This window comes from Coloeus monedula, assembly GCF_965178545.1.
Source record: "Coloeus monedula genome assembly, chromosome: W".
NCBI lineage: Eukaryota > Metazoa > Chordata > Aves > Passeriformes > Corvidae > Coloeus > Coloeus monedula.
In genome coordinates this window covers 15445815-15469611 of record NC_138821.1, presented here as the reverse complement: position 1 = coordinate 15469611, position 23797 = coordinate 15445815, and the positions used below count along the sequence as shown (strand labels likewise).

Here is a 23797-nt window from a genome sequence, read left to right as displayed (position 1 = left end):
GAGCCAGTGAGTGCTCAGAGTTTTTCAGGAACACTCTCCTGGAAGCACAAAGACAGTTCATCCCCTTTAAAGGTAAGGGAAGTAGGTGGAGAAAGAGACTCTTAGCTTAACTGCAAGCTTCTGAATCTGCTCAAAACCAAAAGTGAAGGATACCAAAGATGGAAAAGCAGGCTTATACATGTTGAGAATTACAAGAGCATTGCCAGGGTGAGTAGAGATGCAGTTAGAATTGAAATCAGCCAGAGATGTCAAAAAACATAAAAAAGGGTTCTTCAGATACATAACCAACAAGCAGAAGCGGAAAATACTGGTCCACTGTTAAACAGGAGATGTGAATTAGTTACCAAAAATGCTGAAAAGGCAGAGGTTCTCTGTCGCTGTTGTACCAAGGAACGGCCAGAATCACGACACAAGTCCAAGGAGAAAATGGAATTCCTTTATTAAATACAAGCTAGGTTTATATGCCTTTGTACGTAAGAGAGCATGATATGATTGGTTGCTTGACCAGCCACCCCATAGAGGGATTGGCTGAGGTTCTCTAACACCCTTTCAAAATATTTTCTCTAGTGAACCATAACAACTTGCAGGTGCAGAGATAGAGAATTAGTTTACAAAACCATCTTTCACTGTTTCTCAGCTAAAGCATGAGAAAGAAAAACTTCACAAAATTGTGCAGCAGCTGGAAAATTCCTCTGCCCCAAACTTTTTAGCATCCACAGTTTTCTGTTGGGTGGAGTCGCGGGAGACAAGCACTCAAGGCATGATGTTCAGCAAGTCTCGATTTATTTTTCAAAACTACACTTACTTATAGTACCTTTAATTAGCTCATACATATTGCAAAAGTTGAGCTCCTCATTGGTGGGAGCTATTCCGTGGGATCTGCAAACACGGTGGTCTTATCTTTCTCTTCCATATGGTTTCTGTCTTCTTTCTTATCTGAATGCACATTCTGTTATCTATGCAACTTCTTGCTCAAGGACTCAGTGTCTGCATCTTTACTAAGCTTCCTGTGTTATCATGACCTTTGCTTTTTAGCCATTCTTCAGAAAGACTCTCAACACTTCCCCTGTTTTCTTTTTGCATGATCATAGTCATATTGACTGACTTCGAAATTAAATTTTTTACACATGACATTATACAGCTAAGCATAAGTAAACCAAGCAAAACAATTATTAGCAACAGCATTAAAGATTTAATCACACTTTTCATCCATCCTTCTAAGCCCATCCACTCTGTAAGTCCTTCTAATCCGAAAAATCCGGAGTCTTTTTTTATTTTTTGGGAGTGTTCAATCAAATTCTTAATTTCGGCGTGGATGGACTTAGAATGATCCTCAAGATCCATACAGCACATTCCTTCAAAGTCTTCACAGCCATGGCCGTGGGCTAAGAGTAAAAAATCTATAGCTGCTCTATTTTGAAGCAGGGTGTGTTGGACTGAACTCAGATCTTCTGCAAGTTCAGACAACACTCGGCTGGTACCGTTTGCCTGTTTAACTACCCAACATGCCAGTTTTTCTAAGTGACGATGGGCTCGTGCCGCAGCTGCACCAGGAACAAAAAGGGAGGTAAAAAGCACTTCTGATTTGCTCCATAGCGTGAGGTCATCCTGACATTCAGGTGTTATAGTTTCTGTTAAAGACCTCCGCCATCGTGTTCGGTGTGTAGCATTAGGATGGTGCTGTGGAAGTGCAAGACTCAGTTGGCCAAAGGTACAGGGCCCACCTACAGGCCTGGATGGAATACCTGACCAGGCACGATTCCCACAAATTAGGAAAAACCCTCTGGGTAACTTTCGAGGGAAAAACGTTCCAGGGGCTGCAAGAGATCGATTTCTCACGGTAATGTTGCACCATTCTAAATCCCACTGTGAAGCATTGCCAATAGGATAAATCAAGGTGGGGTTGGATTCATTCAGTCGACAGCCATTAAGGCTGCCCTCTTGGCATAAATTACGTGAACTATTAATATAAATACAGGCTGTAGCGTTAAGAGAATCAACTAGTTCTATCTCTTGTGGCTCAGGGCCCACCGGGAGTTTATCATCCCAGCTATCATACTCTTGTAGGCCAGCGGTAATATTCATTGTGGATTTTAATGGTCTAATAATTTTGAACTGGTTCTGGGTCTCGATTACGAAGTTACGCCATGTATTATCTGTTAGTGGTACTCCAACTAAGCATGTCAAAAATGGGGTACTGGGTGTGGCTAAGGAGGCACAGAATGTTGTGGTGTTCAATTCACGTGCCAAGGAGACCCAGATATTATCTCTAGGGTCAAACACTTTAGGAGGATAGGAAAGGGGGTGACCCATTACTGAGCCTGCGATTAGCAGCACGATGCTTAAACCGCCGGCAAACATGATCCCACTTTCTTGGGTCAACTTGCCACTGAATGGGGACCCCGATATTTGGTTGGCACGAGGATTGCAAAACTACAGAGTAGCTATCGGCTAAGATCTTTTTTGCTAAATGCTGTACTGACCACGCTAATTCTCTTAGCCGCAGATCTTCAAGATTTTCAACTAATTGCAAACTGTCAATGATATTTTTGCCTGTGAGTTGTACTAATGCTCCTTGAGCCGTCTCACGGTGCCAGTGAAAACTGCAAGACTGACACCAAAACCCTTCTGATAGATGTTGCTGGTGGACCCACCACTGTAAATTACAGCCTCCGCAAAGCAATCTTACCCACGCCTTATGATTATTACAATTACATGCAAAGCAACTAGACTGGCAAAAGCGTAAAAAATGTCTCTGCAAATGTGGGAGGAGATAACCCTCTATCTCCTGTTCAGAGTCCACAAGGAAGGTAATGCAAAACCGCTGCTCAACTTCCTGCAGGATCTGTGAGATCTTCCTCTGTACCCTTCTTTTCTTCTTCTGTTGTGGGTTGCTCATCAGTGACAACAGGCTTAGTCCATTTGGCCGGAACCCATAGGGGACCTGTCGGAGTGGACACACATAAGTAACCTCTTCCCCAGTACAAGGTTTTTACAGGATCCTGCCAAAGTCCCGTCTTGGGGTCTTTGTAGCGCACCCAAGGCATGGGCGTCGGGGGTTGAGGATAGGTTCCAAGGTGATGGACTCTGCCTGATGCAGCAGGAGACAACGCTTCCGTGGGCGGGAGGTGAGATCAATAGTGAGTAAGGTCAGAGATCCAGTAGAGCCAGGACTTGGCTGACACCTAGGTGCATCACAAACAGGCGGAATGCTTGAAGCCAGATGTGGTAATGGTACTAGTTGTGCTAACTTTTGTCCTGCCGGGATCTTAACGGGAGGATAATCGGTATGTGCTAAAATAAAAATTTCTTTAGCGGAGTCAGCATCAACAAGACCAGTCTCTACTAGGAGTCCCATTGTAATTGCAGATGAACGACCTACAATAAGTCCTCCCATAGCTTGGCCATTAATGTACACAGGTCCGATGACACCAGTGGGAATGCGATGGATTTCTGATGTTAGCAACTCGGTATCTACTGAGGCTGCCAGGTCCAGGCCGAGACTTCCGCTTGTCGCTGGGCGGGGACAGGTAGAGGTGCTGGAGCAGTTACTTGTGTCGTCGCGCGGCCGCTGTTCGCGCTGGGTCACTAAATTCTTGCGGCTGTACATTCGCGACGAATATGACTGGGTGTCCCACAGCGATAACACTTCATGCGGCCACCTGGAGCTGGGCGGGGACGTGCTGCTGCTGCTTGGAGAGGAGCAAGGGCTGCCATAACCTGATTTTGAGAGCTAATAGCCTGTTCTTTAAGCCCTTCACCTAACTTTTCTAAAGCCTGTGCTAAGAACAGCTGAGAGCCAGTGGGCATGGTAGCAGCCTTTTCTAGGAGCTGCTGGACAGTCCAATCCCCTGGGGTGGAAGTAATGAGGGCACGGGTGGCTTGATTGCCATTTTGTAAAAGGCATTGCTTAAGTAACGGGTCATGCATATGCTCTTGAACCCCAGCTTTTGAGATGGCTTCCATAACTTTGTCAACAAAAGAGCCTAAAGATTCCTCTCTGCCTTGCTTAATGTTCATATACATAGGGATCCCACCCGGGGCTCGGACTTTATCCATAGCTTTCTTAGCAACTGCCATAGCTTCCCGCAATTTAGCAGGGCCTAGTGCAGCCTGAGCCTCAACCCTCATATGTTGACCCTGTCCTAGAAGTTCATCTACAGTGATATCTGCTAACGGATCTCCCTGGGGTCTAGCGAGATCTGCACTAACAGCTGCCTCCTCCCTCCAGCGAGCCTCAAAAAGCAGTCGCTGATGCGGGGTATACATGAGCTTAGTAATGCCTTTAATGTCAGCAGGAAGAAGGGTAAAAGCGTTAAAAATATAATCAAGCATCTGTTTAACTGGTTCACTGGTGACACCGTAATTCCCCACCGTTGCTCGTAGCTGAGCTAACAGCTTCCAATCCAGATTAGTCACCTGCGCGATATTGCCGCCCCCTTGCGGATTAGGGACAAATAAGACAGGGAACGCTATGCTGTCCTGAGCAGCCGCCAGCATGTCAGAATCACCCTTTTGTAAGCCCTCACGAGCAACCGCAGCCCAAAGTTCTCGATGGCCCCTAGCCATGGCCTCCGCGAGGTCAGACTCTGCCCCAGGGACAGGCTCAGGGCTAACAAAGGGGTTTCGCGAGCGAGAACAGTCCGGCGGAGACGGGTGAGCCAAGGGCGGAGGAGCAGGCTGCGGCAAGGAAGGCGTGGGAGGAGCAGGAGGTGGGGGGGGGGGGGGGGAGGCGCGGAAGGCAACTCAGAGGCAAGAGCCTCAGGGGGTACGTGAACCGTAGCAAAGGTGGGGGGATGAGGCGGACCAGAGAAGGGAGAGGGACCATGTTCCCCGTAAAGACGATTACGGTCCTGTGCAACTTTAATCTTTTCTGCAGCTTTCTTTTCTGCCTGTACCATTAAAAGTTCATTATAAACAACTCTCCATAGTTTAGCTATCTTTTTAGCTGGCTTATCGTCATCTAAGACAAGATCCCAGAGTTTGTCACTATACGCGCGCCACTGACTTAATTCATGAATGGAGTGGGGGTCAGCGAAAAAACCGTAAGAGCGCGCATGCGTTAAAAGAGCGGGGAGGTCTTTATCAAGATCAATCCCTTTAAAATTACGCTTAAGCAAAAAAGCCTTGAAAAGTTCCTGTGCTGCTTGCCTTTCCATACTTACGACGGTACCGTTGCTAGCCCCTCCAAGCTTCGGCAGCACGTATCGGCGAGCCCGCCTGTGCGGTCGCTCGGGCGCGGAGGAAATCGCTGCAGTATACGAGACCTCTTTCGCTGTCCGTCTAGCTGCGGGACCCGACCCCAACGCAACTCCCCCGTCGCATAAGGCTAGGGCAACTTCTCCTGTTCGGGCGCCAGATGTCGGGTGGAGTCGCGGGAGACAAGCACTCAAGGCATGATGTTCAGCAAGTCTCGATTTATTTTTCAAAACTACACTTACTTATAGTACCTTTAATTAGCTCATACATATTGCAAAAGTTGAGCTCCTTATTGGTGGGAGCTATTCCGTGGGATCTGCAAACACGGTGGTCTTATCTTTCTCTTCCATATGGTTTCTGTCTTCTTTCTTATCTGAATGCACATTCTGTTATCTATGCAACTTCTTGCTCAAGGACTCAGTGTCTGCATCTTTACTAAGCTTCCTGTGTTATCATGACCTTTGCTTTTTAGCCATTCTTCAGAAAGACTCTCAACAGTTTTCAACATTTTCTTCATCTCTGTCTTTACCAGCACTGTGCAGCCCCAGGACCTGGGAACAAAAGTCTAGGCTGATGCAAACACAGACCCAGAATCAGTGAAGGAAGAGTTGGCGTGTGAACTATTACAGGAGCTTGGCCCCTGCAAATTGATGAGCTCTGCAAATATCCACCCGAGGGTGTTAAAGATGTCTGATGTCATTGTGAGGCCACTCTTTATGATGTTTGAGAACTTGTGGAGATCAGGGGATGTGCCAGAAAACTGTAAGAGGGCTAATGTCACCCCTATCTACAAGAAGGGCTTAAAGGAGGATCCAGGAAATTATAGGCCCATCAGTCTTATTTCAGTCCCTGAGGAAGTTATGGAACGAATCCTTCTGAGGGCTATCACAACTCAGATGAAGCACGGGATTGGGAAAACTAGCACGGATTCACCAAGGGCAAATCGTGTTTGACAAATGTGATCATCTTCTATGACAAAGTAGCCTGCTCGGTTGATATGGGATGAGCAGTGGATGCCATCTACCTGGATTTCTCCAAGGCTTTTGATACAGTTTCATGCAGACTCTTTTTAGAGAAATTGATGCATTATGGTCTAGACAAGTTGTCTGTGTGGTGGGTGGGGAACTGGCTGACAGGCCACACCCAGAGGGTTGTGGTAAATAGTTCCTTTTCAAACTGGCAACCTGTCACAAGTGGGGTCCCTCAGGAATCGATATTGGGCCCAATGCTGTTTAATATCTTCATAAGTGATCTGGATAATGATGGGATCAAGTGTTTGCCAATGATACCAAACTGTGGGGAAGTAGACACCTCATAAGGGAGATCCACCCTGCAGGAAGACCTGGATAGGCTGAAAGAGTGGACTGACAAGAACCTTATGAAGTTCAACAAGGACAAGTGTAAGGTCTTGCACCTGGGAAAACATAATCCAGGAGTACAGCACAGGCTGGGATCTACCTGGCTGGAGAGCAGCTCTGTGGGAAGGGTCCTGGGGATTCTGGTGGACAAAAAGCTCAATATGAGTGATCAGTGTGCTGCTGTGGCAAAGAAAGCCAACAGAATGCTGGTTTGCATCAACCAGCAGAGGTGATGAAGTCATTATCCCACTCTACTCAGTGCCACACCGGGAATACTGTGTCCAGTCCCCACTACTCAAAAGATGTGGACAAGACAGAGAGGGTCCACAAAAGGGACACAAAGATGATCAAAGGAGTGGGAAGCCTGCCATATGAGGAAAGGTTGAGACAACTGGGTTGGTTCAGCCCTGAGAAGAGAAGGCTTAGGGGACACCTTATCACCATGTTCCAGTATTTAAAGAATGACTACAAAGAAGATGGAGACTCTTTTTACAAGGAGTTACATGTAAAAGACAAGGGGTAATGGATACAAGTTACTCCTGGAGAGATTCTGATTGGACACAAGAAGAAAATTTTTCACAGTGAGAACGATCAACTATTGGAATAATCTCCCCAGGGAAGTGGTGGATTCTCCAACATTGGGCACTTTTACAATTTGGCTGGACAGGGTGCTGAGCCATCTGGTCTAGACCTTGCTTTTGCCAAGAAAGGTCGGACCAGAAGATCCTTGAGGTACCTAGTATTATACAATTCTATGAAATCTGAAACACATCTCCTGTATTTCTCATCTGACATATCATGACTGAAGTTCAAAGTAGATATTGCTTTGCAAGTCAAATTCATAGGAAGAAAAAAATGCATTCTCTTTTGAGGAAGAAAAAATATGCATTCTTTTCTTCAGCCTTTTATAGAATGGGCCATTTTCTCTGTTAAACTCCAAGATCTCCTGTACTCTAGACATAATCCCAAAACCATAGCTGCAATGTGAACATACTGCTGGGAATAATTAACACAAATTCCTGGTAAGTATGTTCCTGGATTATCTTCCCAAAGCAATGTTGCCCACAATAACTTCCTCTCTCTAAACAGCTCTCTCTTCCCTAGCTCACTGAAAACATACTACAGGAATTTTATAGGAACATGTCATGAGGCAGGCTCTACACATTTTCATCTTTAAAAGAGCCCTCCCTCTACCCCCCTACTCCTCAAACTAAGAACATTATTGAATTGCAGCAATGCCTCTAAATTTGAAATCCTTTATGTTTATTCTTATTTTAAAGTTTTGTGCAGTACATGCGGTATAAATACAAAGGAGATTCTCTCTTTGTCTTGAAGAATGAAATATTTCCATTTCTTGAGAGACAAACATAATCCTAGTTTGGTGCCTCAAGATTGATTGTCATGTGAAAAAGGGAGATTTCCTCAACCCTTAATATTTAATTTGTCTGTCAGTGCCCCAGGAAAGCTGAGACCCTTGTGCCCGACCAGTCTGTCAGCATCCCCTTATGGGGACCCTTCACTGAACAGTCCTGCTGGATTGGAGGGCAATTCAACTGATTTATTCAGGGAGATATGCCAACAGCATAAGGGAGACCTCTCAGTGGGTCTTCCCGCTTTATGACCCTTCAGTGGGCCTTCCATTGTATTTGAGTATGTTCCCCGCTGCCAGCGATTTCCAGCACCCATGAAGGACTCACACTAACAGCTTATGGAATAACACTCTTTATTAATAGAAAATTGTGACAGGTTAAGGTTCGAGGATTGTCAGTGATAGTTTCCGACTGCAAAAACATATTCAAAGCAACACACAGACAAGCTCTAATCCCCTGTAAAAGTATTCAGTGCACATAGAATATGGTTCCTACCCAACAGACATCCCTATGGGAGAGAAGACAGGTTCAGCCCATCGACTGATCCTAGCAGTTAGGATGGAGTTTTCCCTAACTTCCCTCCCCATTCATGACTTACTTTTATACTATTTCTTTGTTTTTAGGTGGAGCTTGAGTGACTCTAGTCATGCATACCTTTGTTACTGAGTGGTGTAAAATTCTCTTGCTTCACTTTTAAAGATACAGTCAAAAAAATATAGAGCACATTCCCAGTGAGGGGTGGTTGTACCTTGGAGGTGGGTAACTTTGTGATGGAGGTGTGCTCTAACATTACAATTAGACTATAATGACCCAAGTTCATCTGGGGAGAACAATTTCACCACAGTTGTTGGCTCAGCAGTAAGACATCTCCTATCTCCCCTGGTTGACAGGTGCTATGTGGTTTATCAGCTGCAAAGTACAATTGAGCTCCCCTCCCTGCAAGGATTTCAATACAGCCTGGCTGCGGTGTTTCCACTCCACTACACCCTCTGTTCCATCCCCCTTAGCAGGTGCTATGGTTGCAGATTGTGTGTGTGTATGGGGAATCATTGCAGAATAGGTCTCGAGCATGCCAACCACATTCCATTTAGGGAGCAGCAACTGTATTTTACCCTGTAATTTCTGTACCATTATAACTTCTCTTAGGATATGAATATAACTTCTCAGTTTCCTCTAATTTTACCCCCAGCCATCTTTCCACACTGATCCAGAAAATGCTACTTATAATGTGCCTCTAAGTGACACCTTGTGGCTTGAAGAAGTCATCTTACTTTGCTTTCTTTAGTCATGTTTGTTGTTCTGAAAGATGATTGTATACTTCCATAGTAATCTAAATGTCAAGAACAATAGTACTGATCCAGACCAGGGGTCTTCATAACCTAGTACTCTGTCCAACAATGGCCATAAATTGATGCTCAGAGAAGAGAGCAGAACAAATGTGATATTCCTTGATACTCTCATAGCTTTCAGATATTTTCAGATCAGGGAATTCTGTTAGCCTGTTTTCATGTGTCTGTTTAAAGCTCACAATGCATTTCTTCCATGTATTTGTTCAGTCTCCTGTTGAACTCATGTGAATGTCTTGCATATACATCAGCCTTTGAGAAGGGGGGTGTCCAAAGGAGAGCAACAAAGATGATGAAGAGTCTTGAGGGGAAGCCTTAGGAGGAGCAGCTGAGGTCTTTTGGTCTGTTAAGCCTGGAGAAGAAGAGACTGAGGGGAGACCTGATCGCACTCTACAACTTCCTTGTGAGGCGAAGAGGAGGGGCAGACACTGATCTCTTCTCTGTGGTGACCAGTGACAGAACCCAAGGGAAGAGCCTGAAGTTGTGTCAGGGGAGGTTTAGGTTCGGTATTAGAAAAAGGTTCTTCACCCAGAGGATGGTTGGGCACTGGAACAGGCACCACAGGGCAGTGGTCACAGCACCAAGCCTGACAGAATTCAAGAAGCATTTGGACAATACTGTCAGGCACATGGTGTGTGACTCCTGGGGATGATCCTGTGCACAGCCAGGAGTTGGACTCGATGATCCTTGTAGGTCCCTTCCAACTCACCATATTCTGTGATTCTGTGAGATTGCATAAAGATTCACCTACCTTTGTTTTGAATGTTGCTCCCACTAATTGCCTTTAATGGACTGTATTCTTATATTGGAAAAGGCAAAGAAGAGTTGATCTCTATCCATGTTTCCCATGCCACTCAGGATTCTTAGGTCCTTACCATATTCCTCCTCCAAACTCTCTCTTTTTCAGGCTGATGAGTTCTGGCCTACTTCAACTTTGTTCAAATGGAAAAAAAAGCACAGTGTTTAACAGGTCAGGCTAGTATGAAAAGGCACATGAGTTTCTGTAGGTGATAGCACTGAAACTTAGCACCTACCTAATGCCATATCCTGCCACATCTGACTTTTCTGACTGGACAGCCACTTACAGCAGTCACCTGGAAACATTTTCAATAAAAATATAGAACTCATACTTCTGACTTTGCAGGATGCCTTATCTCACTCCATGCCACAAATCCATGCAATCTACAATCATCATTATATAATTGATTATACCATGAAATATTCATAACCTCCATATGATTTCAACCTCCTTTCATCTTACCCCTTTCACCAAAATATTCCTTCCACTTTAAATGCTTTTGTCTGCCATTTCTTACTCCAATATTGCACCTTTTTGGTCAGCAGAAAGACATCTCTGTGTAATGCATTTTTGCTATGAAGCAAGCTAAAGCATTCAATTATGGCCCTAAATCATTAAGACAATTAAAATACTCTGGGTTTTGGGTTTAGAATTGTATGCTCAATATAGCACTAAAAATCAATTGATTTCCAAGTCTAACAGAGGTATATATATATATATATAAATACAGCAAATTCTAACCATTTTTCTTAATGCACTGTTTCAATGCAAACCAATAATAAAAATTAATTGCTTCATTTATTGGACTACAGTTAAAAGTGAGGGTTTATTTTTCATTTGCATTGCCTGAGGTCTTCTGTGTTGATTTCAGGTTGTCTTCTCTTTTAGAAATTGTGTCAAGACAAATGGCTAGCACATTCTGTCGTTTCCTGACTGGCCGTGCAGCTGCTGCATCCTTTGCAGCAGCAGGGACCGGAATCCTAACTGCTGGGTACCTCTTCAATAAGCAAAATGTTAAGGCTACTGTTCAAGAAAAACGAAAACTCTTCCCTCCAAGGTAAGCTCTTTGGGTTAAGTAGTCAGCTGAGCATAGGGCCCAGCTAACTGGGCTAGGCATAGCATTTAACTCTTTGGGGGAGAAAGATCTCCATTAAAGCTGCAGAGCACCTATTCCCTCACTCAAACACACCATCTCTGTGTCTGCATACAGATTGTTATCTGTCAACCTAAAACCCAGTGGGGTTTATTAATAACTCCAGTTTTAGATAGCACTGACAATGGCCTTCAAGGATAGAAAATAAGGATGCTAGATCATATCAACATACTTACAAAATCATTGTGAAACAATTACAAGCCTGAAAAATGGTTCAATTATTTTGGCAAAGCACCAAATCAGTCCTTATTTTATCTTGTCAGCTCTTGAATGTTTACAATGTCTATTGGACTGGCTGATTGCACAGATTCTAATATTAGGAAGCATAAAAGCATTTTAATTATGCAAGTAGTAAAGAAATGTCTTCTATAACTACTGAACTTGAAATATTCCTAATTCTGTTTAAAACCTAGTGGGTTGATAATTAGAAACTAACTACAAATATGTAAGTTGACTTTGCTGGCCATATTTGTGAAAAAAAAAAAAACAAAAACCAACCCCCAAAAAAGGACCAGGCTTTGACATACTTATTTTCCTGTGTCAAATAGTTCAAATAAACCATTATAAAAGTGTTGCAGTGGGGATACTGTAACATGCATATATCAAACCAGGAGTCCCATGGAAAGGAAATATATATGGACAGATAGATTCCTGATAGATGTTTCAGAGAGATATTTATTTCTCCAGCCGCATGGCCGGAGCTCTGCCCAGGAACTGTTCCAGTCACGGGACCAAGGGTCCTTTTCCCACGCAGGGGAACACAAACCAACCAATGGGGAATGAGGCTGACCAGGGGCAGGGAAACCCCGTTCCTCCCCACCAGGGCCCCTCTCCCAGGACTACATGGCAGGGGAAGGGACCCCAACATTTCACCCGTTTTATTTTAATAAAAGGAGAATGAAAACAACTGGATAAACATAACAAGAACAGTTTCAATACAAAACAAGCCACCCTCCTGAGTCTTTAAATGTCCAAACAGATTCTGTGGAACATCTTAGGGCTGACAGGAGGGAGACAGGACTCTCTGAGCATGCTTTGTGGGGAAACTGAGGCAGGAGAGGGTTTAATTTCTTCCCTCCCCCTTTTCCTCCCCCACTCAGCATTGGAAAGGGATTTTTGGGGAAACAATTGGCAAAGGTATGGTTTTGTGAGGGAAACCATGGATGAAAAAACGGATTGGGAATAAACTGGGGGTAATAGGACATAGGGTAAAAGGGAAAGGTGGGATTAGGAAAGGGAGACTGTAGGGGTGGCTTACAATGGAGATATTGTCTAACATGACTACGATTTTTTGCATATATACTGCCTTTTACAGGAACACCATCAGGCCCAGTGACCTGCGATGCTTGTAACCCTTTTCTACCTTGTATAATTTTGAATTCCACCACCTCTCCATCTCCCGAGCTTGGGATGCATTTTTCAGGGTTATTCTTTTTAATAGCAGTTCTATGCAGGAATATGTCTTGCTGGTTGTCACACCTTGTTATAAAACCATAATTTTGCTTAACATTATACCATTTTACTATCCCTAAGATCTTAGCTACTATGATCTTTTCCTTTTTCCGAGTGGCTGCTGTTTTCTGTCTCGCTGCATCTTTGCTCTCTCTTTCGGTCGCTCCCGTGTTGGAATTGTCGGGGCTGCTGGTGCCTGCGCGCTTTTCCCAGGGTCGCATTCGGGGCTGCGCGGGCCGGGCCGGGCCGCGCGGCTCAGTTCTCCGTGCGTCGCCCCCTCTGGTCGCAGCTTCGCTGCCGTTGCCAGGTGCTGCATCTCGGCCGGGCCCCCGAGCGATGACCCCCCTGCGCTCCGCTCCAGCGCGCCTCTCGGCTGGGCGCGGCTCCGCTCCATCGCCACCACTGCCAGCTGCCGCCCGCAAGCCGCCCCTCTCGGTCGGGCATTCACGGGGCTCGCTCCACCACGCACTGTGCGGGGCCGGGCGGGCACCGCTGGGTCCCACCCCTCCCTCCGCGCCTGGCTCCGCTGCTGACACTGCGGCTCGCGTGGCTCTGCCCGCACGCGGGAATTGCCTCGCTGCTGCTCGCAGAGTGCTCGGCGCACGTGGCCTGGGCCGCACGGTCCCTTAGCCAGGCTTCCCTTCACCAGGACACAGCTGACATTGCTCAACAGTCTCGGCAATTAAATAATATTCACGAAAATATTCTTCCATCGGCATATATTTTGACTCAAATATTAACTGTGTCCAAACGGCCTTCCAAAAGTTCTTGGTAAGAATTAAATCCCAAGAAACATAGAAAAAGTTCTTAAACAACCATGAAAGGAAGTGTTTCAGTTCTTTTTGAGCTTGAATCAAGCTAAAATTTACAAATTGTTGTTCAAGAATCATTTTAAGATAAATGTCCATATGCGGTTCTGAGAGCCAAGAGTCTTCCCACGGTTCCTCCATAGTTTAGATATGGAATAGCAAAACAAAAACAAGAAGAGGAATCCAAAGTTTCTAGGGTTTACTCACACAAATCAGTCGCTTAGGGATTGGGGATCATTCTGCTCACAATCCTCCACCATTATGTTGCAGTGGGGATACTGTAACACGCATATATCAAACCAGGAGTCCCATGGAAAGGAAATATATATGGACGGATTCTTGATAGATGTTTCAGAGAGATGTTTATTTCTCCAGCCACATGGCCGGAGCTCTGCCCAGTAACTGTTCCAGTCACGGGACCAAGGGTCCTTTTCCCACGCAGGGGAACACAAACCAACCAATGGGGAATGAGGCTGACCAGGGCCAGGGAAACCCCGTGCCTCCCTCCCCGGGCCCCTCTCCCAGGGCTACATGGCAGGGGGGGAGGGACCCCGACATAAAAGCAATGGGGTTGTGCATAAAGCAAAGTGCTATCAAAACAAGGCAAATGTGATCTGACTCACAAAAATGCTTTCCTAAAGCATATCTTCATTTTCTCTGCTTTATTATACTGTACAGCTTTTGGTAAATAAAACCATTAAAACAACCTCAAATATTGTAAAATAGATTTCCAGCTGATATAGATCAGACAGTTACACTGATGTCCACAAAGCTGCAAGAATATCTCAGTTCAGAATGAGAGCTCTTATCCAGTTAAACATAATTAATTTCCTACTTGAACAAAATAATGTTAGAGTGCTTTTAATTCACATTAAGTGTCTTAGAAGAGATTTAATAGGCTTTAATACACTTTCAAGGATTCATTTTTCTGGTTGCTCCAAGTAACAAAACGCTGCTATTGTCTGTTAGTGGGGTTGCCCAGCAGTGCAGTGTGGAATACTTTGAGTGACTTCAATATTCCTCCCTTCTGAAATTTCAGTGCAATATATTGTGATGGGTTATCCTTGTCTGACTGTCATACGCCCACACAGCCACTCTCTTACTCTCCCTCATCAGCAAGAAAGGAGAAAATAAGATTAAAAACCTCATGGGTAGAAATAAGGACAAAGAGATCAGTCACCAATTTCCATCATAGGCAAAACAGACTTGACTCGGAGAAGAATAACTTTAAAAATTGCCAATCAATTGTAACAGAGTAGGATATTGAGAAATAAAAACAAAACTAAAATCACCTGTCCCCCACACCCCCTTTCTTCCCAGGCTTGACTTCACTCCTAATTCTGCTACCTCCTCCTCCCCAAACGGCATAGGAAGGGATGGGGAATGGGGGTTCTGATCAGCTCATACCACTTTGTCTCTGCAACTCCTTCCACACTGTTCCCCGGATCCAGAGTGGGTTTCCTCCCATGGGATACATTCCTTCATGAATGTGTTGGTTTTGCACAGCCTGGTTTTTGATAGCAGGGGGCCACAGAGGTGGCTTCTGTGAGAAGCTGCTAGAAGCTTCCACCATGTCCAGCAGAGCCAATCCCTGATGGTTCTGAAGATGGACATGCTGCTGGCCAAGCCTGGGCCAGTTAGAGATGTTGGTAACGCCTCTGTGATAACATATTTAAGAAGAAAATCAAAACAAAGTGGTGCACTGCTAATTCCAGCTAGAGAAGAGGAGGAGGTGAGAACATGTAAGGGAAACAACATGGAGACACCAAGGTGTGTTGGTTTGAAAGACAGGTGTCTGCCAAGGAAGGCAGGAGTCTCCCTTGAAATGAAAAACAAAATTGCAACCCCCTTCCCTCTGAATTATTATAACTTTGAAATTAAGGGGTTTTCAGGCAAAGATATGAGGAATAGGAATAGCAGATCTTTAATATTATACATCTATATGTGTATAACAAGGAAAACAAACAACAATATCTATGGCAGTAATAGCAAACAGAACCACAAACGCAGTGCCAGCCTTCTCAGCTGTCAGGCCCTTTCCCCTCTGGTGCAGTTATGGTCGCAGCCGGCAGGGGCGCTGGCGGCTCCCGGTGAGCAGGGCAGGTGCGATGGTTCCCCCGTGGCTGCAGGGGGCGCTCCAGAGAGAGCTTGGGGAGCACGCGCCACTGGTGGCTTGGGATCCTGGGAAGAGATGGAACAAAGGCTTCACAAACCGCTGGGCAGCTGATCCCGGTGTCCGGCCGGACCCTCAGGAACAGCAGGCTGGAACAGCACAGACGAGCACAAATCCCAGGTGGCAGAAGAGATGTATCGAACTCTGGAGCTGCGGTGGGAACCCCCCAGAGGTCTCAGTAGGCAGGATGTGCGGGGCTACAGAGTAGCGAAGGCTCGAAGCAATGGCGGGGGCAGGGCGGCCACAGCCCGGCTCCCAGCAGAGCAGGGAAAGGTGGGCTTGGGAATCCCAGGGTTTCTCCCGTAGAAGGAAGGCAGCCAAAAAAAGCAGAAGTCTTCAGTGCTGATGATTTCCTTCCAGCCTCTCTCTCTGTCCAAACGTTGGGAACTAATAGCCCACAAGCCCAGGTGAAAGAGAGTAGCCAGATGGACCCCTCCCTCTGTAGCCAGGTCCTTTGTTTTCCTTAAGCACCCAGTAATTGGTCCCCCTGGCAACATGTATGGGGAATATTCTTTAAGAGAAAAAAGAAAACAGAAGGAGAACTCCTAAAACACAAACACAAGGCCAGTGGAGAAGGAGGGGGAGGAGGTGCACCAGGCACCAGAGCTGAGATGCCTCTGCAGGCCATGGTGAAGACCATGGTGAAGCAGGTTGTCCCCCTGAAGCCCATGGAGGTCCACGGGGGATACAGAGATCCACCCACAGCCCGTGGGGGAGGTGCTCATGCCACAGTGGGTGGATGCCTGGAGGAGGCTGTGGTACAGTGGAAGACCTGGTGGAGAGAGGGAGCTCTTACTCTGAATCGTGCCAAAACCAGGCCAGGAGACACTTCAGAGACAGAGTCAGAGAAGTGGGTATTTGCTTTATTTGGTGCACCAGGTGTGTGGGGATTGCTCCTCCAAACACACACACCGGTGCTCCCTACAACACAGTACTAAGGGTTAAATTATGAATATTCATCACATTCCTTGGGACAGGTGTGGTTATACAAATTATTTATTGGAAGTCATTAATATCATTAGCATACGGGCCACGCATGCAGTGTGTGTCCTGGTGGTCGCACTGAGGAAGGCTCCTCTTCTTCCTCGGGGGTCTTTCTGATGAAGAGCAGTAGTCATCCTCACAGTGCACTTTTCACCTTTCTCCCTGGGCATGCGTAGTCCTTTGAGGAATGATTCAGCAGTCTCTGAGATGATCCTTGTCCCCTCTATCTTGACAAGATTAGGGTGAATTCGGCTTCTTAGGTTTTGTAATTAACATCTGCTGTCTGAACTAACATTTGTTGTCTCCCGATAGTTAACTTGTGCTTACATGAGTTAGTTATTGACTGCCCTTTCCTCAACCCTCCCTTTTCTTTGGTTATTTGTAATTCTTTACAAATCTCGCATATGTTTAAAGTAAGTACCTTTTTCTATCTTATTTCTAAGTTTGTGCTTGTGCTGTTGGGCATAAGCATCACGATTCCAAGTACATAATATCATACAACAGTAACTACTAGTACAAACACTAAGTAACAATGCAATAACACAAATAGCTATTACAAACAATTGTTTAAGCTAGGATAAGTTGGGTAACCATGATGTAAGTTTGTTTTATACCTCTTTAAACTTTCAAGAAGTGTCATCTAATGTGATCTGATGCAATGTTTGTACTGATTGTAATTTTTGATCTAAATGCTTTATATAATCTATTAGGTAGCTTTGCCCTACCAGAGCCACACTGTCATTGTGAATCACGTTTGTTCCATAGGGTTTTCTATACAAAATTTCAAAGGGACTTAATTTTTCTTTGAGCCGTGGTTTTACCTTAATTCTTAGCAAAGCCATGGGCAGAGCTTGATACCAATATAAATTAGTTTCTTGACAAATTTTGGCTAATTGTTGCTTTATTAAGTGATTCATCTTTTCTACTTGTCTACTTGCCTGAGGCCTGTATGGTGTATGCAACTGCCAGTGTATGCCCAGTAGATGACTCACTCCCTGCACCACCTGGGCTACAAAGTGTGATCCTCTGTCAGAATTAATTTCTCTGAGTACCGCAAATCGTGGAATAATTTCTTCTATTAAAGCTTTAACAACTTCTCTAGCTTTATTTGTTTTACAAGGAAAAGCTTCTGGCCAACCTGAGAAAGTGTCTGTGAGGACTAGAAGGTACTTGTATCCCCCTTTCCTAGGTAGTTCAGAAAAGTCAATTTGCCACACATCCCCTGGTAAAACTCCTTTAGTGATAGTTCTTGTGTTTAGCCTAACAGTGGTATTAGGGTTGTTTTTAAGACAGATTTCACAAGTGGAAGTTATGTCCTCAATTGTTTCCTTTAATTTTGATGCCTTCACTTTGTCCTTCAAATGGTTATATAAAGCATCAACTCCCCAATATGTCTTAGAATGTTCGCTTTGGATGAATAATTTTAGCAGTTTTCTGGGTATTACAATGAGATCTTTTATTCTAGCCCACCCATCAGATCCTATTTGCTCCTTCCCTTCTTGTATCCAATTTAAATCATCAGTGTCATATGGTGGGGGGTTTTTCACCCATAAGGATGTGAGGAGGTATCTTTTCAGCTTTTTACCGGCTAGTGCTTGTAGTTCAATGCCTTAGAAAGCCTCGAGCAACCCAGAGAGGTAGCACGGGCAATCTAGCACTTTAATAGCTCTAAAATCGGTACCTGTATCAGCTGCAAAACAAATACCACCAGCAGAAGCAAAGAGGGAGAAATATAGCTCTCTGCTCGCTCAATTTCCCGCAGTTAGAAGCTTTCAAAAGAAACAGACTACAAGAGATCTTCGCAGAAAGGGTAGCAGAGCCAAGAGAGGCAGGGCCTCCCTTGATAGTCTCTTTTATTCAGAGAAGGGGAAAGGGGAGGACTGGGAGCAGACCCGGGGTGACCGGCCAATCAGACACTGCTAAAGAGTTTGAGTTACATTTGGTTTTGCCTGCGCTTAGAACAAAGGAGCTCAGAGCACATGACAGAGACAAGTGTCTTAGGGAGGGGGAGGGGAAGCTCAGAACAGGCAGCAACAAGGATGCTAGAAGGGATTAGAGCTAGGGCTTGAATTTGATCTCCACCAGCAACTGCCTTTGCTGTTTTTTCTGCCATAGCATTAGTTCAGGGATAGTGTTACCCTGGGAGTGTCCTTTACAATGCATTATAGCCACTTGTGAAGGTTTTATCACTGCTTCCAGTAACTGTATGATTTCAGTAGCATGCTTGATTTCTTTCTTCTGTGAGGTTAATAAACTCCTTTCTTTCCAGATAGCCCTGTGAGCGTGTACCACCCTGAAAGCATACCTTGAATCAGTCCAAATGTTGATAGGTTTTCCTTCGGCCAACACCAAGGCTCGAGTTAGGGCTATTATTTCAGCCTTTTGAGCTGATGCCCCCACAGGTAACGGTTTTGCCTCAATGACAGCGTCTGTGGTTGTAACTGCATACCCAGCAAGCTGCTTACCATTCTTGACATAACTGCTCCCATCGGTGAACCAGTTTTCCGCATTTTCTAGCGGAGAGTCGTTTAGGTCTGGACGGCTGGAGTAAACTGCCTCCATGGTTTCAATGCAGTCATGCTATACGGGCTCCTCAGTAGCCTTGCCCTGGAGGTAAGCTGCTGGGTTTAAAACGTTAGTTACTTGGATACTCACATCCTCCGATTCTGCTAGGACAGCCTGGTATTTGAGAAAGCGAGATGGGGTTAACCAGTGATTTCTTTTCTGTGTGAGCACTGCTGACACTGTGTGAGAGACAAAAATGGTTATCTGCTGTCCCAGTGTGAACTTGCGAGCTTCTTCTATGTTCAGGATCACAGCTGCCACTGCACGCAAGCAGGCGGGCCATCCTTGGCTGACCACGTCCAGCTGCTTGGAGAAATAAGCCACTGGCCTTCTGTATGGTCCCAGCTTCTGTGCCAAAAGTCCCAGCGCCAGTCCTTGTCTCTCATGTGAGACCAACAGAAAAGGTTTAGTGACATCTGGTATGCCCAATGCTGGAGCTTGCATTAACTCACGTTTCAGAGTTACAAATGCATTATTAGTTTCTGGTGTCCAGCATAGGTGAGTTCCCCCAGTCTCTTTTAGGAGTTGGTATAAAGGTTTCACAATGAGTCCATAGTTGTAGATCCATAATCTACACCATCCTGTCATTCCCAAAAAAGTTCTCAGTTCTTTGGTTGGAGTTGGCTGGGGCATTTGACAAATTGCTTCTTTCCTGTTGTCTCCCAAGGCTCTCTCCCCTCCTGCCAGTTCATACCCCAGATATGTAACTTTCTGGAGGACTAGCTGAGCCTTTTCAGGAGAGACTCTATATCCACTTAGTCCCAGAAAATTTAAAGGACTTACAGTCCAGTTCTTGCAGTCTTCACGGGTCCTTGTTGCTATCAGTAGGTCATCAACATACTGCAGGAGTGTACCTTCCCCAAGTGGCGGCATCTAGGCTTCCAGTTCCTTGGCTAATTGATCTCCAATTATTGTGGGGCTATTTTTGAATCTTTGTGGCAATACACTCCATGTAAGTTGGCTTTTTCTCCCCGTTCTGGGGTTTTCCCATTCAAAGGCAAAAATTTCCTGACTGCTTTCAGCTAATGTCAGACAAAAGAAGTCATCCTTTAAATCTAAAACTGAAAACCACACCCAGTTACTTTGTCATTTTATGAGTAAAGTGTAAGGATTGGCTACTATGGGATGTAGGGTTTTTGTTATTGTATTTATTGCCCTCAGGTCCTGAACTAACCAATAACTTCCATTTGGCTTTTGTACTGGTAGAATTGGGGTGTTGTAGGAAGATCTACACTCTCTCAACAACCTCTGATTAATAAATTTAGTAATTATTGGTTCTATTCCTACTCGTGCCTCATGCCTTAGTGGATATTGTTTAACTGACACTGGTTGTGCCCCTTCCAGTACTTCAATAATCACTGGGGGAGCCCATTTTGATCTCCCTGGAATTTCAACATCTCATGCTAATGGGATCACTTGATTTGTTATTTTACTGTCTATGGGTATTTCTCTTCTTTCAGTCTTGTTTGTTTGGTCGGTTGGTTTGCTGGTTTTTTTTGTTTTTTTTTGTTTTTTCTTAGGCCTGAGTTGATCAAAGAATGGGTTTTCCCTTTATCTAATCTTAGGCTTCTTTGGTTGTAGCTTCTTTATACAATTTTTGTTATAATAATATTGTTACTCTGCTGTATAATTCTATACATTATGAAGGATTAGTTTTTATGATACAAAACTAACACACAAAACATTTTCATACAAAATGTTCCCATGCAAACATATCTTTATATCAGGGCTATGCTCTGTTTTCTAGGAGACAGATTATAGCACTCTTGTCATTTAATGTTGACACAAACTACAAACTGTGACTTTATTTTTGGTGGGATTAAAAATGAAATGAATTTTCTTTCAAAAAAATTTTTTTTATCTCAAGTAGCCTTTTTTGTTTGTTTGTTTGTTTTTAATTTTAGTGAATAAATTGCCTTCATCCCATTCTGCACCTACAACTGAGACTGCAGAATGTGCTATAAATAGGAGGGATGAGGAAAAGTTAAAATACCCTCTTAAGACATATGGCATGAGATTCAACAGTACATTAGTTTGAGAGCTGGTAGAAGGCTTTTCTGTATCCCTCTTGGTTTAGGAAGGGGGATTCAATCATTTCTCATGTAGCATTTGCTTGTGTTTTGTCAAGATTCTTTTTAATTCACTAATTAGAAAATCCAAAAAATTTAGCCAGATTATAATAATTTTGAAGCCTTCTGAGGCAGAACTGGGAAGGTTAGTACATATTTGTATGATTTCAAATATGTATCAATTCTTATACCAACTCTCAGGATAAAATTGGTTGAGACAAATTATACATTCATAAGACCTTAACCAGACCATTTTTCAGTAAAAAGACAAAACAAGTTAGACAGAAATTAAACTCAAGAATATGTAGAATGCTTTAACTACTATTTGATCTTTCACCAAGTCAGTTGCAATGAAAACACAAACAAATTACAAACATTAACCGACAATGCGAGCAATTATGGTGACACTTTAAATTTCATTGGTTTTCACACATCTCTATCTCATGTATTCGTAGATTCCTATAAAAGAAAAGTGAAAATTTGGCCCACTAGACTGATTATTAAAAAAGAAGTAAAACTTTTTTTTTTTTTTGGGGCTAACACAAAGTGACAGTGAAGCAATGGTTATCACATTTAGGTATGATTTTGCTGCTTGCAGTTTCCTTGCTCTCAGACTGCTTTCTTTATCTTTGATGTTGGGACATTTGACATTCCTAGAAAAGAGAAAAGAAACAAACTTCCCAAAAAAATATGAAAAATATGTCTGAGTGAAACAAGAGTTTAATTGCATTAACTTATTCAAGTGGAGTTTTAGTTTTTATTCTATGGAGTGCTGGTTGCACCACTTTTGTTGTTTCCCACAGGTTTTCAGTGGGGTTTCCTCCAGTTGATTGTTCAGCAGAGGGAGTGAGACTGCTTTTAAAAGTTTTGTAAGAGTTGCAGTCTGTGAATCAGGCATTTGAATTGCTTTTTCTTCAGGGTTTTAGTAGGCTTTTGCTTTTTGCCCTGGAGCTGTTTGCCTTATCAGTTTGGTCTTCATGTTCTAGTGATTTTCCTTTTGGACAAGATTGAGTTTGGTGGCAAGCAATGCTACTGCCTAAACCCCCCCCCCCCCTTTTTTTTTTTCTTTAATAACTAATCACATTTTTAGTAATCATTCATCTTTTAGTAACTAACTGCTCTTTATCTCAATTTTTTTTTTTTTTTTTTAACTGGCCAGTCAGGACAGGCATTTTCCCTAAAGCTTCTCTATAGCCCCCACAGACGAGGCTGCATGACAAATACTTAGGCCTGCCTAGGGACAACAACATCCCCACAAGGCAGCAGCTGCGGAATTGGCTTTAGGATTAGAATCTGTCAATTCTAGTTCTCCACAATAAACCACAGACTGGTGGGGGGGTTCTCCACAAGATAGGAGCTCCGGATTCACCTAAGGACTGAATCCTGCCAATTTTGGCTTTTCATAACAAAACACAAAAGGCACAGGGGCATGGGTCCCCTCCAAACAGGAGCCTTTCAGCTCTGCATAAGCACTACTGTCATAGGTTAGCAAGCATAGTCCCAGAAGGGATGTCCTTGCTAAGGGATGCTTACAGCTTCCTCTGGGACCTGACAGAACCTATCAGCTGGCCAGTTTGAATATGGACAATTCTTTAGGCCACTTAAAGTTGTGACCGCCTCTGTGATTCACACTTAAGAATAGACAAACTCCCCCCCCCCCCCCCCCCCGCCCCCCAAGCTCTCTCTCGTTTCCGATGCTGGGACAGGTGGCTGCGGGGCCCGAGCGGGGGCCAGTGGGCCCGGCCCCTGCTCGGGCCAGGCCGGGCCGGGCCACGGCTCCAGGATGACCCCTCCAGCAGGGCTGTGGGCAGCCAGAGCGGCTCGGAACCGCCCCCCCCCCCTTCCCCAACCCCCACTGCAGCCAAGATTTCAGCAAAGCGGCACCGCTGTCCAGCAGAGGTCAGGTAACCAACAGTGATAAAACACATTCTAGCTGCAAGGCCTAGGTGAGATTAACCCTTTTATTGCTGTAAAGAGCTGAACACCTGAGGGAAGAGAAAGAGGAGATGCTTAAAGCTGAAATTCTGTTGTGAAGCCATGATATATCAGAGTATCCCATTGTAATTTCATGAAGATATGGGGGGTGGAGTGTTCAACTCGTAAACAAAAGCACCTGCGCTGAGATAGGCAGATGCTGATGCAGCTGTAATTTCATGAGAAGTTTGGACAGGGAGAGATGGAAGCGATGAGGACTTTTGCTCCAAATGGGAAAGGAGAAACCTCAGTTCCTAGAGATGCTCCCAGAGATAGTCCTAAAGATGAAGATGAGGAGGACCCTTTGCTCCCAGGGAAGGAGAAGGGCCTCTGTTCTTAGAGATGAAATGCTCCCAGAGATGGGTGAAGAGAACTTCTTTTTCTGAACGGCTCAACCTTAAAATTCTACCCCAAAAACTTCAAGAGTGGACCCTTGAAAGCAGTTGTGGGAAAAGCTGCAAGTTGGGGGAAGGGACTCGCATGCGAGCAGAGAGACCTCTTCCTAAATGGACTGAACAATATTTGGAAGTGGGTGGCTGTCTTGTT

At 44.5% G+C, this 23797-nt stretch overlaps 1 protein-coding gene across 9 annotated transcripts in view; it reads left to right on the top strand.

The window, feature by feature from the left end:
* Nucleotides 1-23797, top strand: part of LOC309584648 (creatine kinase S-type, mitochondrial) — a 166162-nt gene that overhangs the window by 16749 nt on the left and 125616 nt on the right. For 8 of the 9 annotated variants that reach the window (XR_014227253.1, XR_014227254.1, XM_082300802.1 and 5 more), the window contains exon 2: nucleotides 10961-11129. Coding sequence is in view for 7 of the 9 variants with exons in the window: in XM_082300802.1 (XP_082156928.1) it covers nucleotides 10961-11129 (169 nt within the window). In the remaining 2 variants the exon portion in view is untranslated. Of the gene's footprint in view, nucleotides 1-10943; nucleotides 11130-23797 lie in introns of all 9 variants that reach the window. The other variant, XM_082300804.1, reaches the window with a different exon arrangement.